Raw genomic sequence first — 14413 nt, forward strand, 5'->3', positions numbered from 1 at the left:
TTCAAAAGTTTTAATATTATTTTTGACCTTTCATAAAGGTTCAAATATGCTATTGAGATAAATATATGTTATTTTTTAAACGAAAATTTGATGCGGCGGACTCTAAGACGATGGGGCAACTAACTAAGTTGCTTCTCTATTGAAATTAAAGGTTCGTATTGCCAATTTTGTCCTATAAATTAAATATTCTTTCTCTACTGTGTATCAAATATTGCCATAATTCTCCTTTTAAAAATATAATATTTTCTTTCACATTTCATGAAGTCTAACAAAATCATGACAATTTATAAATTAATTTAAATGCCAAATATCACTTATTTATAAATTAACTTAAATGTTAAATATCACTTTATAACTAAATCAATCTATTTTTCTTCTAAACAAATATAATTGTTTAATAACTTTTTAAATTTTAAAATTGTAAGTATTTTTTTAAATATGTATATTAAATACGATTTTCAATTTTTCAAAAACATCTTGAGAAGTAACAATTGATGGTTCGTTGCTCATGATAATGACAGCGTGAGAATGTGTCAATTAATTTATTTTAAAATATTTAGTTACAAATATAATATTTTAAAATTTTGACAGGACAAAACAAGGATCAACAAATATCATTAAAATAAATAAATATATTAGATAATTTGAACATAGTTCAATTGGTTAAGATATCTCTCCCACCAAAAAGTTGTAAATTCCAATCCTCACTCTACATATTATACTAAAAAAAGAATTTACTTGATTGTATTAATCTAAATCTCGGTTATCAATTAAATAAAACAATAGTTACTATCAAAAATAAAAATAACAAATTTATCGTAAAAAATAACTGTATGTGCATTTTTATGTGTCATAAAAAAATAATTTACAAATATTTGTTTAAAAATGGACAATCCAATTAAATTCTCCTTATTTTAAATGGTGTTGAATAGAAATTTCATTTCTTAAAGTACATTTATTTAATAAATAAATAACGGTGCAATTTGTTTTGAAAATTCAAGTCAATTAAAAGAAAAGAAGTTCTTTCATTTAAAAATTCTCGTAGGAATTAGGATATATACCGAATAACGAAATAGTTATAAAACAAACTTGATTCCATTTGAGAAAATATAAAGAAGAGATCCATGTATGGATTCTAATCATTATCTTACTAAATAAGTAAAAATATCTTTAATTATTATTGCATTTTGTTCTATTTACAAAATTTATGATATTATTTTTGAAATATAATACTATAAATAAGAAAGAATCAAATATAATGCACATAAGGAATTATAATACCCTCACCAGTAAAGCTAAAGCTATGTTTGGACTTTGGATAAGTCCTTATATTAATATAAAATAAATTATTCTATGTTATAATGTGTTTTAAAACTCTACCTATTGTTTTACAAATGTTTTTCTGCATCTACTTACTTATAATAATAATAATAATAATAATAATAATAATAATAATAATAATAATAATAATAATAATAATAATAATAATAATAATAACACTTAAAAATTTCAAAATAATAGTACAATTAAAGGAGTGAATGAAAATTATTATTTTTTATTTGCCACTTAAAAATTTTAAAATTATAGTAAAATTAAAGGGATGAATGCACTAATAATGGAATTGCAAATTATTTCACAGTTTAAAAATGATTATTCATCTTGATGATGAGGGAAAAGAAAAGGTATTTTTTATTCTGGTTAAAATAATCATTTACAATGCATTTAAAATTACATTAAACTAAAAATGTGTAGTATTTAATTTTTATTTAAAATATTTTGACATATTAGTCATATTTGATAGAATATTGTACGAATGGTGAAAATGATCGAGTCAAATTGAAGATGAATGATAAGAAAATGTCAAAATTTTAATTTTGAAAAAATGTGACAACTTGCCAATGATATCATATGCCAAACAAGTCTTGACTATGCAAATTTAAAAGAAGTTGGTAAAGAAATTATGTAAATTTAGAAGAGTATGATGTAGAAATTGTGTGAGAAAAGGAGAAAAATTAATTCCCATTTGCCATGAACAAAACATTTATTATTCTCTCTGGAATGATGTTCAATTTGAAACATTCTTTAAAAAAAAATTTAAAAAAAAGTCCAAATTAAAAAATGGGAAAAAAGTACACTTTAAACAAACTACCATAAAAGTTTAAAGGAAAAAAAAAAGACACTTTATATAATCAACAATAAAGTTTAAAAGAAAAAGAAAAGAAATAATACACTTTCAATAATCTATCACAAAAGTTTTTGGAGAAAATTGGAGAGTCAAACAAATTAATTTAATTTAATTTGCTGATGATAATTATTCGACTTAAGACATTAATCATTTTTCTAAAAAATCATTTTTTATTTTAATTATTTAAAATGGAGTTATGCTTAGTATTAAATGATTTTCATTGTGTATAAAAATTGGGTTAAATTTTACAAATAAATATTAAAATAATAACTTTTTAAAAGTATAGATAACAAAATAGACATTTTGAAATCAAACAAAATTTTAAAATATATGAAAAAATAAATATTTTGAAAATAATATACCAATAGAACTAAAAGTTAGAAGTAAAAAATAATTGTACTAAAAAAATGTTAGAATTGTACTAATAAAAATAGTATTTAAATGTTTTTTTTTTTAATTTAAAACATTGTTTTGGAATGAAACAAAGTCAAAGCGAACATTGTCAACCAAAATAAAATAATGGTCAAAGTCAACGATGAAATATTTTTTGTTCTTTATTACTTTCTCAACTGTCACCGTCAGAAAACCTGGCAACTTTGCTGTTGATTTGAAATCTGCCTCAAACTTGTAAGTATATTACTAAATTATCCTAATTAACACTGTATTAGATGTATGCTTATGGAAAATAATTTCAAGGGTAATAATGGGATTTTAGTGTTTAATTTGAAATGAATATTTAAATGACCGATCTTGGAATGAAAATTATAATTGTGTATATATGATATACTAGGTCATCTCTTGACTTTAAAACAAATTTTGATGGACCTATTTGTCGTAAATTTTGTTTAAAGAAAATATATTATTAATTCACACATATCTTAATCGTCTGAAGTATATAAATTAGCAAAACTTTTATATTTAATTTTGTTTTACTAAACTGTCCTATATGAAATTTCAGTTGATAATTATTTTAATTCTTAAATTTTGTATAAAAAAAAGTTATTTTAATTAGTGTGGTTAAATCTGAAGACGTTTTGATTGGCAACAACATTTTGTTTATATAATTATTAATTAAAATGGATAAAAAAAATTTATTGTTTGTTTTAAGTTCACGTGAGAATTCAAAATTTGGACGTCAGGTAAAAGTATATATTCATGTTAGAATTATATTTCTAACTTATTATTATTATTATTATATTCGAAATATTACCTTTATAAATTTTAATTTTCTAGATAAGTTACCCTAGAAGTAATTTTATAAAAACGATATTGCAAAAGGTCAAAAGGATTAACTAAAAACACTTTTAAAAATTATTAAACTAAACATCAAAGTAATTTATCTCTAGATAATTTTTATACAGTAAAAAATCTGATAATTAAAATATTTGTTTAAAAACATTCTATTTACTACTTCAAATTTCGATGGATTTCAAGTGAATTCCATTGTTTGAATTTTGAATAATTTGAAATCTTATCGGATTTCAAATATTATTTTTATGCAGGAAGAAAAAAATTCAGATCGAAATGGTCGAGTTTGGCAAGATTTCATACTTGATAAAGAATTTAAAATCATTTCTCAAATTTCAAGTTATTTTAAAAATATTCTCAAAACATACCTATTCTATTTTCCACATGGGCAAAACAGAGGAGAAAAATCTATAGTAGTACTACAGTAATATAAATAATATCTTATAAATATTTCATTACATCCCCATTGAAGAATGTTTATTATTATTATTTTTTTCTAGTACAACTACAACCCCATTGAAGAATGTTATCAGAGATAAAAAAATAATAATAATAATAAATAAATATATATATATATATATATTTTTTTTAGGAATCAAACAAAATTAGAAAATCTCGAAACAGAGCAAATCCCAATGGCCAAGAAAGTGACAGTTGATAGAGAGACCAGAACAGAAGCCATCTGCGTCTAGAAGATGGTTGGCAGTTGAGTCCACGAGCCAACTCAGGCGAGTCACACACAGAAACAGACCCAATTTTTGCGTATTTGAATTGCTTTTATTTCTCCTTTTTTCTATTCCGGCATTGAATTCAACCCACCCACCGAACTTCACGAGACAATCAAGACTTGTACAAACAAACAACAACTACTGAGCAAACCCATAATTTGGACTCGCTTGGATTCTGAAACTCCAAGCCAAACCAGACCCAAATCAGTCTTTTCCCTTGATCCCATCAGGGTCTTGCCTTGGAGAAGAAGAAGCAGCAGCAGGACAACTCAGAAAAAGAATGCTCCCCAAGTTTCCTTCCAACTTCAAACCTGTGCTTGCCAAATTTTTGTTTGGACTGTCCCAAGCAAGGACCGAGGGATCAATCACAGAGTCTCATTTGCCGCTTTTTTTGTCTGCTTTTTGATCACAACTTGTACCAAACAAGTCTCTGCTCCATTCTCTTCTTTTGTCTCCTCCTTGTTTTCCCCATTTTCTCTTCTTCTTCTTCTTCCCTGTTCCCCCTTTGGAGTTTTGCTCGATCGACCTGACATCGAGATTTTTCGTGTCGTCTTTCTTGTGTCTGTTCTCTCCTCTGTATTTGCTTGTATCTGTCTATAAGAAGTTGTGTTTTCAGCTGTTGTTTTGAGACCAGAACAAACGGCTGAAACGTTTGCATTTTTAGAGGCTCAAGATAACATCTGGGAACTCACCTATTTCCAGAGCATCATATAGAAAATGAAGTGCTTCTTCCACTTCAGGGGCAAGTCCAGGAGCAGGCATCAAAGATCAGCACCAGATTTGAACTCTGACTTTTCGGGGTGTAGTCGGGCCGCTAATTCGTCGTGCTCTCTGACCTCTCCTCGGAGTTTACCTGAATTGTATGAAGAGAAAGCACATAATTTGAGAGTGTTCTCATTTGCAGAGCTGAGACAGGCAACGCATGACTTCAACAGGCTTCTTAAGATTGGACAAGGAGGATTTGGGAGTGTCTTTAAGGGCTCAATTAAGCCTGTTGATGGGCAGGGAGATGTTATTGTTGCTATCAAGCAACTGAGCAAGGATGGCTTACAGGTATGGACACTGGCCTTAGAAAAGCAGTCCTAAAGGTTTGTTTGGATGTTTTGCTTTGGGTTTCTTGGGTGAACTTCTTCTCTCTGTTGGAGATGTTTACTAGGTGATTTCTTTGCATCTAGTAGAAAATATCATTGCAATTATCTTTTTAAGTTTTAAACACATGGAAAAGAATGATAAGCATGCAAAATGGAAAGGAAGTTGTTTCCTTTGTATGTGATGCAAATTTCTGAAGGAAGTGAATTTTCTACATACCGTCTCTTTTCTGCGAATAGGGACACAAGCAGTGGCTGGCAGAAGTTCAATTTCTTGGAATTGTGGAGCATCCAAATCTGGTCAAACTCATAGGATACTGTGCTCTGGATGGAGCAAGAGGAATTCAAAGACTGCTTGTATATGAATATATGCCAAACAGAAGCTTGGAAGATCATCTCTTCAATAAGGCACTTCCACCGCTCGCTTGGAAAACGAGACTGCTGATAGCACTCGGAGCAGCTCAGGGATTGGCTTACCTGCATGAAGGATTGGAAGTTCAGGTTCCATTTCCTCTCAAATAGAATCAAATGTGTGGGTGTGTGTACTTGTATGTCTGCAAATAAGAAAATTATACACAAAACAAACCACCATTTTGTGGAACTTATTCCATTCTTCCAAACTTCCATGACTATTAAATTTAGTTTCATCTCCTATAACGGTACAGATAATATACAGAGACTTCAAGAGCTCAAATGTGTTACTGGATGAGAATTTTCATCCAAAGCTTTCAGATTTTGGGCTTGCCAGGGAAGGGCCAGAAGTTGGGCATACTCATGTTTCGACAGCAGTAAGTGTTCTTGTTCTCCTTCCCCTCTAATCACTCTCAGGCTGTATTTTCTGCTTACAGTGAACTCTACAATGTGTACAACACAGGTAATGGGGACTAATGGATATGCAGCTCCAGACTACATCGAGACGGGTCATCTCACAGCAAAAAGTGATGTGTGGAGTTTCGGTGTTGTCCTTTATGAGATTCTGACGGGAAGGCGATCATTGGAGAGACAACTTCCAAGATCAGAGCAAAAACTTGTGGAATGGGTTAAACATTTCAATCCTGACAGCAGAAAGTTCAGGTCAATAATAGATCATCGACTTGAAAACCAGTATCCTATCAATGCAGCTAGAGAAGTAGCTAAACTGGCAGATACTTGCCTGGCAAAGAATGCAAAGGATAGGCCTTCAATGGCTAAGGTAGTAAACAGATTGATGCAGATCATCGAAGCTGTGGATGACAGAGAACCTTGCGAGGGAAGTCCCGACTCCTCCGACGAAGCTGACATGGTAAGAGAGCCAGAAAAAATGGAGGCACCAGAGTCATGGAGAAGGCGGATGAGCCACCTGCAGAAACTGGGAGAGCATGTGGAGGGTGCAAGTAGAAGAAGATTTATGATAATGCAAAGAGCAAAAGTGCCTTGAAACTTTGGTTTCACACTTTCAGGATCATATTTTGGTACATAGTCTATGCTGTAGTCTTGAAAGCAAAGAAACGGAATAGAATAGAATGTCAATCGAGAATTTGAAGTAGAAATGTTGAGGCAAACATATGACACACAATAGAAATTCTGCTGCAGGAGGTGAACAGTAGCCAATGTAAATAGTCTATTTTGAGTTATTTTATTCTATTGATTTAAATGTTTCGGTTGGGGCCCAGAAAATAAACACGATGAGATCTATCATAAAGATATAGATACTGACTGGATAGGGTGGGGCGGCTTACATCTTCATCCACTTGAAACTCGGGTATGGTAAAGGCGGAAAGATACAGGTCTCTGCAAGGATTTCTCACAATATTTAAACATCATTATTCTAATTGTTAATTAGCACTAAATATTAATTAAATATCTACTTAGTCAAGATGATAGTGAGAGATGAATGTATCCCACTTTTTCCTCCTCAAACTCCCTTTCTTTAAATAAATGTGAGTGTCAAGTTAACTTACACCAAGTTGACTAATCCCTCTGCTTTCATTCTCAAAACCCAGAAATTTCTCCATTTCGCTATGGTTCTAGGGAAGAAACCATGATTGACATCTATAATCTCGCAACTCCATTATTATTATCATTCTATTCGTTGTTTTCATTATTACTTTTTTGGTTTAGATACTCCTCTGGTCCCTATAATTTTGACTTTGGTTCATTTTGATTCCTGTACTTTCAAAACGTCTATTCAACATTTATTCCATTTGTCTCCGTTCCGGACGGAATGTTGATTTTGATCTCTATACTTTAAAGAGTGACCATTTTGGAACCTTAATTTTCACTTTTTATCTTATTTATTTCAAGATCAAAATTTTAGCCTGACATTTTATTCACTAAATTTCTTGAAATGTAGCCATAAATTTGAATTAAATGAATTTCATTGTGTATAAACTTTGTATTTAAAATTATGCAAATAAGGATCAAAATGGTAACTTTTAGTATAAGAACCAAAATGGACACTCTAATAATACAAGAACTAAAAAAGTTGAAAGTATAGAAATCAAGATGAACAAAAGTCTGAAAGTACATAGACCCAAATAGTATTTAAACCTTTTTTTTAATTTATAAAATAAAAATAACCCAAAAAAACAACTTTCTGTTACATCACTCAATTTCCACCCTATATGATATCTAACCTCTAGGCTCTAAGTCTCTTTGTCGCTGGCGATTTGGGACTAAAAGTCATTCACGTAGGCAGCATAAGTTGAAATCAATCAATAAACCAAATACATACATCAAAGGGGCAAATAAGTAATAAGTGTTAAGACCAAGTAAAAGAACATTCAATGACGAACTTTCGTTGCCATAGGAATTCTTCAATGTGTTAACCGAGTAAAAAGATATAACTACTGTGCAGGCGTTATAGGGATCCAACATATACAATTACAGTGTTAAATTATACACCCAGCCACAGAATAATGTAATACCTATGCAACATCAGAGGTCCTAAAAATCACACATCATGGTTGCCTACAAAGCCATAAAAAATGCAAAAGCACAGGATGAATTGGACTTTTTCCTACTCAAGACAAGTTTTTTCATATTATTACCTCAAAGGATGAATCCTCCCGGAATATTCTTCTCTTTGTTGATGTATCAGGAACTTCCAGACAGACGAACTTGATTCAATTGTCGTTCAGCTGCTCTAACTACTTTGAGTACAACAGATTTCACTCTTGGCTTGACGCTCCATTAAGTCTAATTTTACTGGAATAGCAATACAACTTCAAGTGTTTGTATAAATTCACGTGCCATTATCAAATTACAAAAATGTTGCATAAGGAGCCGCAGTGCACTAAAATGCTCTTATTAATGATCCTACAGTCTGACAGTATTTAGAGTTCCTCAAACAATGTAATGTTCCAAGCCTTGTAAATCCTTGACCAAACCATCTCAACTAAGGGCACAAAAGTTGGCATAATCTGAATTTTATAGTTCAACCATCATACACCCTGATCGGGTTCTGATTCTTTCTATTTTCATTATTGGCCTTAAGAACGTTAGGCACTCCCTGATTTTTGTTTAATCATGATAAATATGTGCAAACCAACAGGAGAGGCCGCAGCTAGTTGAGCTTTCTATCAGTACATTTTACATCTAGGTAGAACACATCTATAATTTAGAGGACCGCAGACCACCAGATTTCCTTGATATCTGAATCCCCACCTACCTTATGCATGCAAGCAAGAAGAAGTGAAGTAAATGGAATCATCAAAAATCCTACTGCTGCTCCCAGCAAAATAATAGTAAATACATTCCCTGACAATGCATTTCTGGAATAATCATTATGCTAGGTGACCCTCCTGAAAGAATAGAATTAGAGATAAAAGTTTATACTTCAATCAACCTATTGAACCGACTGAAACTAGTTTCAAAAGTTGAGTTCTCGTCTTCTTCTCTTGAAGGTTTAGTTCTACAAAAATAATCATAAGTAATATACATGAGGAAATCCATAAAGACGCTTTTCTCATATGATGTATTTATAACCTCACCACCTTCTTGTATAATACGGTTGGCCCAGTTCATTATTTTATAAGTCGTTTCATCAAAATCAACATGAATCTCACTCAACTTCTGACCCCAAAATATGGCTTTCTCTGGCATCCCTTGCTTACAAAATTGAGACAATAATACATTTGCTGTCACGGTGTTTGGAACAAACGCCATCTTAAGCAATTTTGCAGTTAAAACCATAGCATGATCCAGGATGACATTACAAACAGCATTAACCATAGTATTGTATGTTACAGTATTCGGAACAATGCCTGCTGCGATAAGCTCCTCCAGTATCATCACAGCCCGGTTGATTTTCCAGGTAGTGCAGAAACCATGGATCCGGATATTATATGTCATGATATCAGGTTGCCACCCACTATCTGACATTTTCTTCACTAAATCATCTGCACCACCCATGTCAAATGATTTACAGTAACCATCAATCAATGTGTTGTAAGTAACAATATCAGGAGATAAACCAACCCTATACATGTCCATGAATGTCTCAAATGCTAACTTCATCCTACCTTGTTTGCATAACCCACCAATTATCATATTCGTTGTAAAAATATCTGGAAGAAGGCCCCTTTTCGTCATTTCTCTCTCCAACTTCAGGGCTTCATTTAGTTTTCCCACTTTACAGAATCCACCAATCAAGGAATTGTACACAAAATTATTTGGCACGAACCCTTTTCTTAACATCTCAGAGAATACATCATAAGCATCCTCCATAAAACCAGATATACAGAACCCATTAATAAAAGCTGCAAAAGCAACAGCATCTGGGAACACCCCCCTACACTTCATCTCATTCCACAGACTTTCAGCCGTATTAACATCCCCTATCCTGAAGTACCCATCCAAAAGAACTGTAAAAGCCATGTTATTGATAGGGAATCCTTTCTCTATCATGTCATATAAAACTATCCTTGCTTCATCAAGGCTCCCCTTCCTAGCTAAGCTGATAAGCAAGGAGCTACATGTGGAAGATGAAGGAGTTAGACCAAATTTTGCCATTGTACCATAGGCATAAAATGCCCTCCCTTCTAAACCTACATGGCTGTATGCTGCAATAACAGAATTAAAAGCAACCACACTTGGCGGAATTCCTTTCTCAAGTAAATCCTCTAAAAACTTCATGGCTTCATCATATCTACCTGCCCAGCACAGCCCTGCGATAATTACATCACATAGTGAAGAATCGGGAAGCAACCCAGATACAGATAAATCCCTTAATAATCTATCCCCATCCTCCTCCTTTCCATATCTGTAATGGCCTGCAACCAATATATTAAAAGTAATGCCATCTGGAACTATAGCCTTGGTCCTCATTTCTTCAAATAGCAAGTTTGCTTGGCCAATGTCTCTTGCCTTGACATACCCACTTATCATGCTATTATAGACAATAGTATTTTGAGAAAGACCCATATCTTCAATTTCATCAAAAATCTTCCTAGCTAACTCCACATTTCCCTCCTTGCAGAAGGCATTGATGACGGTACTGAATGTAACAGTACTAGGTTTACATCCATTTGCAATCATCAAATTCACCCAATGAAGTGCATCTGATGACTGCCCTTCTAAACAATTTGCATTTATCAACATATTATATGCATAAACATCTGGTTCACACCTAAATTTTCTCATTACATGCAATAGACCTTCTCCAATCCTACTACAACCTTTTCTACAAAACCCACGAATCATTACGTTAAACATATAATTATTTGGGCGAGGTCCCTTTCGAACTACGTCTCTAAACAATTTCCATACAGCACCATAATCACCAACTCTAAGCAGAAGGCTGAAAAGAATCGAAATGGCCGACACACTTGGTATCACTCCCACCTCCCGCATCTTACTCAATATTTCTAACGCCTCCAAATGCATTTCTGACTTCATAAACGCCCGCATAAGAGTGTTCAAAACTGAAAAGTCAGACTCGTAATCACAGTGACCTTCCCACATAAACGCCGCCAAATTGCTACACCTTCCCGGACCAACTCTTGCAACTATCCACGAAACAATATCTTGTGCGAGAGAACGAAGTCGTTCAGCTGCTAAGAGACGCGCCACTATAAAGCAAGACCTAACAGTCTCTTCAGAATCATCCTTAAATGCTAGTTTGAAGAACGCAAACGCGGTTTCCCGGCATTCAAACAATTTCATAATCTTAACCAATAAAAACGGGCAGAAAGTTCTCGAAAATCCCTTCAATGCGTATCCCTGATACAGCTTAATCGCTTTTGATAACGCAACGGTGACCATACGCCGGTCATTTTTAGTCACGTAACTCAGCGAGATCAATTTCAAAGCACCATCCTTACATGGCAAAAATTGAGCTAAGTAATCAAAATCATGAGTATCCGAATGCGAAGACGAAGAACAGTACTCGTCTGACAATTTGGGGATTAGGGTTTGGGATGGGCACAGAGAAGAAGGCCAGTGTACCTTAAGAGAGCTGTGCAGGCGACGCACATTAACAAACATTGGAAGGAGGCGCAGCTTCGAAGAGCTTAAGACTTACATTCTAAATCGGAGTTTGATCGGAGATTACTCGCCGGACGGCGAGCTGCAGAAGCGTAAATGGCGGCAGCAGAGGCGGGAAAGAACCGAGAGCGGGGACAAGTACAGTCAGCAGGAGACGATATTTTGACAAACGGGCAGTTTTTGCGTGTGGAATGGGCCTGACGATGTTACAATTTGGGCCGCCATTTGGGCTTTTTGTTCATGAAAGGAGAAGTTCGTGTTCCAGAAAATGGGCTGTTCAAATTTTAAAAAAGCCCAATAAAAATACGCTTGGGCCGGATTAGAAAAATCCGAAATATAATCAAAGATTATAATAAATAGCAATATCAGGTCATACATGTAGCCATTTTAAAATAAAAATTAATTAGAAAATAGCCAATTGAAAGCTTTGGTACGATGGTAAGTCATTAGTCTATCCTCGCAAATTTACGATCTACAAATCATACGTGTTGATTGGAGAATAATTTAGCAGATAGAATATTTATTATTATTAATAAGGTTGATATAAATATATGAAAATTTTGTTATTTAATTGTTTTTTTTTTCATGATGCAACGTCCTAATCTTTTAAGTTTAGGAAATAGTTAGAAAAAAACAAATCTTGACAATAAAATTTATTAATTGTATCTTATGCATTTGATTGAGTGATTTTTATTTTTATTCTCACAATCTCTTCAAGCCTTTCTCCTTCTGTCTTTTTCAAAAAAATAAAAAAGAAAAAAAAAAGCTTTCTCCTTTTGTCATGGTGAAATTACTTGTGTTTCTTCTGCTTTAATTTAATTTTATTCGCAAACTCTTTTACCGTCAATCAGATTTTTCTTTTCTTTTTTGTGGATCGAGAATATTTGTTTGCATAATATATTATGACATTGACTATTTGTTTGAGTTGATGTGTAAAAAGTAAATAAATATACTCCCAACTTACCTTTACTCCTTTTTTTTCATATTTCAAACCCAACTCAATTCGATTTATCTCGAATATATAATAAAAGCTCACTTTATTTGACGATAAAAAATATGTATATATTGGAGTCAAGTTATCACCTGCCATATGTTAACATCGAAGGTCATTATTCATCCTAATGAAGGGTAGAATTTGATAAATCTTACCATTCAAACAATTTCAAGCAACTCGATAAGGCAAGTCAAGTCAAGCGACGTTTTGCTTATTGACCGACCTTCTCAAAGGACGAGCCGACCTTGAAGAGCACATTCAGGCACAAAGCACTAGACATAATCTTTGACAGAGCGTTGCAATGCTCGGGTAGTCGGATGCTCCTGACGATCGTAGGGTCGTTGGACTACTGTCGTAAGCTCGCCTCTATAAATAGAGATCACAATCTCTCACACAACGAATGCAAAACTATATTATCTATTGAGTATAGATCGGATAAGTAATGACTAGAGCGTTGAGTGCTAACTATGTTTTCTAGATCCATCTGTTCATGAGTATCAAGAATTTGTGAAGAAATGTGATCATTTTTTTTGATAAAATAATATTATTTTTTTGTTTTTTCCCCTCTACCACCAATTTTTTATTGCTACCCTATTAACCTTGTTAATTTTAAAAGTAAAAAATTAGATTGAAAAGGCCTAGAGAAACAGATATTGCAAAGCAACACAATATCCTTTACAAACGTATAAATGCTAAATTTTGTTGTTTATCCATACTTGTACTCGTATGTGTATGTCTGCACCAGGCGTATATGTATATATACGCACAGACTAAACTCTTAGTATAATAAATTTTGAATTTATTCTAATTTAAATTTGACTGAATGGATAGGACGTATGATGTAGATTTAACTTCTTATAATCGTTAAACTTTAAAACAAAATTTGAGATTTATTTAAATTTGTTTGAGTATATCTTTTTAATTTTTGTTCTTATAATGAAAAGTAACAGTTGAGATAAATATGAACTTTCCATTTATATATTTTTTAAATATCAAAATTTGCCATTTTAATCCATTGTTCCATCCGATATTTTTAAATTTCGCGTTGAACGTAAACAAAAATTTCAATTTCCATGACCAAATCGAGCATAGTAAATGGTCAACACACTTTATCTCTAATTAAAAAATCAGATCCTGAGTTCGATTCTCGTCTCTTATATAAAAAAAATAAAAATCAATTACCATAGTTTTTCTAACAATCAAATCAAGCTGTGTCAGACAAAAAATAAAAACAAATTAAATAAGGCTTATCAAATAAATCTATAATTTTTTTTCGAGTACAAGTACAACTAATGAATCTAACATTTTCCTCAACTTTTTCACAAAATCAATCTCAAATTCCATATTTTATTTTTCTTTTTAATTAAAAAGTAAAGTAACATTTTAGATAAATACGAACTCTCTATTTATATATTTATTAAATATCAAGATTCGCTATTTGTTTCGTATTCAATATTTTCAAATTTTAACTACGAACGGAGACAAATTTAATTACATGGTTGTTTTCTAACATCAATTTTGTTTTTCCTTCGAAGACATTAAATAAAACTTAAAGAATGCATTATTAATGGAATCTATAATTTATTGAATTCTCGTAAATTAGTTCTAACATTTTATAATAACCATTTCACAATTTTCCTATTTTATTTTAGTTTATTTTTATTTCACGACCGATTTATGCGACAATCTCAACAATCAAAATTTA

The 14413-nt window shown here is 32.3% G+C and overlaps 2 protein-coding genes across 2 annotated transcripts; one reads left to right on the forward strand and one right to left on the reverse strand.

The window, feature by feature from the left end:
• Positions 1-3977: 3977 nt before the first annotated feature.
• Positions 3978-14292, reverse strand: LOC111016014 (uncharacterized). Its single transcript, XM_088124249.1, has 5 exons — positions 8279-14292; positions 6403-6597; positions 5470-6304; positions 4854-5014; positions 3978-4755 (listed from the first exon to the last, which is right to left on the reverse strand). The coding sequence occupies exon 1, from the start codon at positions 11712-11714 to the stop codon at positions 9060-9062; it is 2655 nt and encodes an 884-aa protein (XP_087980375.1). The 5' UTR covers positions 11715-14292; the 3' UTR covers positions 3978-4755; positions 4854-5014; positions 5470-6304; positions 6403-6597; positions 8279-9059.
• LOC111016015 (putative serine/threonine-protein kinase PBL19) lies at positions 4879-6886 on the forward strand. Its single transcript, XM_022291240.2, has 4 exons — positions 4879-5214; positions 5490-5750; positions 5915-6037; positions 6124-6886. Exons 1-4 carry the CDS (start codon positions 4879-4881, stop codon positions 6664-6666), a joined length of 1263 nt encoding a protein of 420 aa, XP_022146932.1. The 3' UTR covers positions 6667-6886.
• Positions 14293-14413: the final 121 nt, after the last annotated feature.

This window comes from Momordica charantia, assembly GCF_013281855.1.
Source record: "Momordica charantia cultivar OHB3-1 chromosome 5 unlocalized genomic scaffold, Mcharantia_2.0 BLBB01000005.1, whole genome shotgun sequence".
Classification (NCBI taxonomy): Eukaryota; Viridiplantae; Streptophyta; class Magnoliopsida; order Cucurbitales; family Cucurbitaceae; genus Momordica; species Momordica charantia.

What these genes read in the sequence shown, in the direction of transcription:
- LOC111016015 (XM_022291240.2), top strand. Translation starts at nt 4,879, where the DNA reads ATGAAGTGCTTCTTCCACTTCAGGGGCAAGTCCAGGAGCAGGCATCAA. An exon ending in TGAGCAAGGATGGCTTACAG is followed by an intron (nt 5,215 to 5,489) that starts GTATGGACACTG and finishes TTCTGCGAATAG; the next exon opens with GGACACAAGCAGTGGCTGGC. An exon ending in ATACTCATGTTTCGACAGCA is followed by an intron (nt 6,038 to 6,123) that starts GTAAGTGTTCTT and finishes TGTACAACACAG; the next exon opens with GTAATGGGGACTAATGGATA.
- LOC111016014 (XM_088124249.1), bottom strand. Translation starts at nt 11,714, where the DNA reads ATGTTTGTTAATGTGCGTCGCCTGCACAGCTCTCTTAAGGTACACTGG.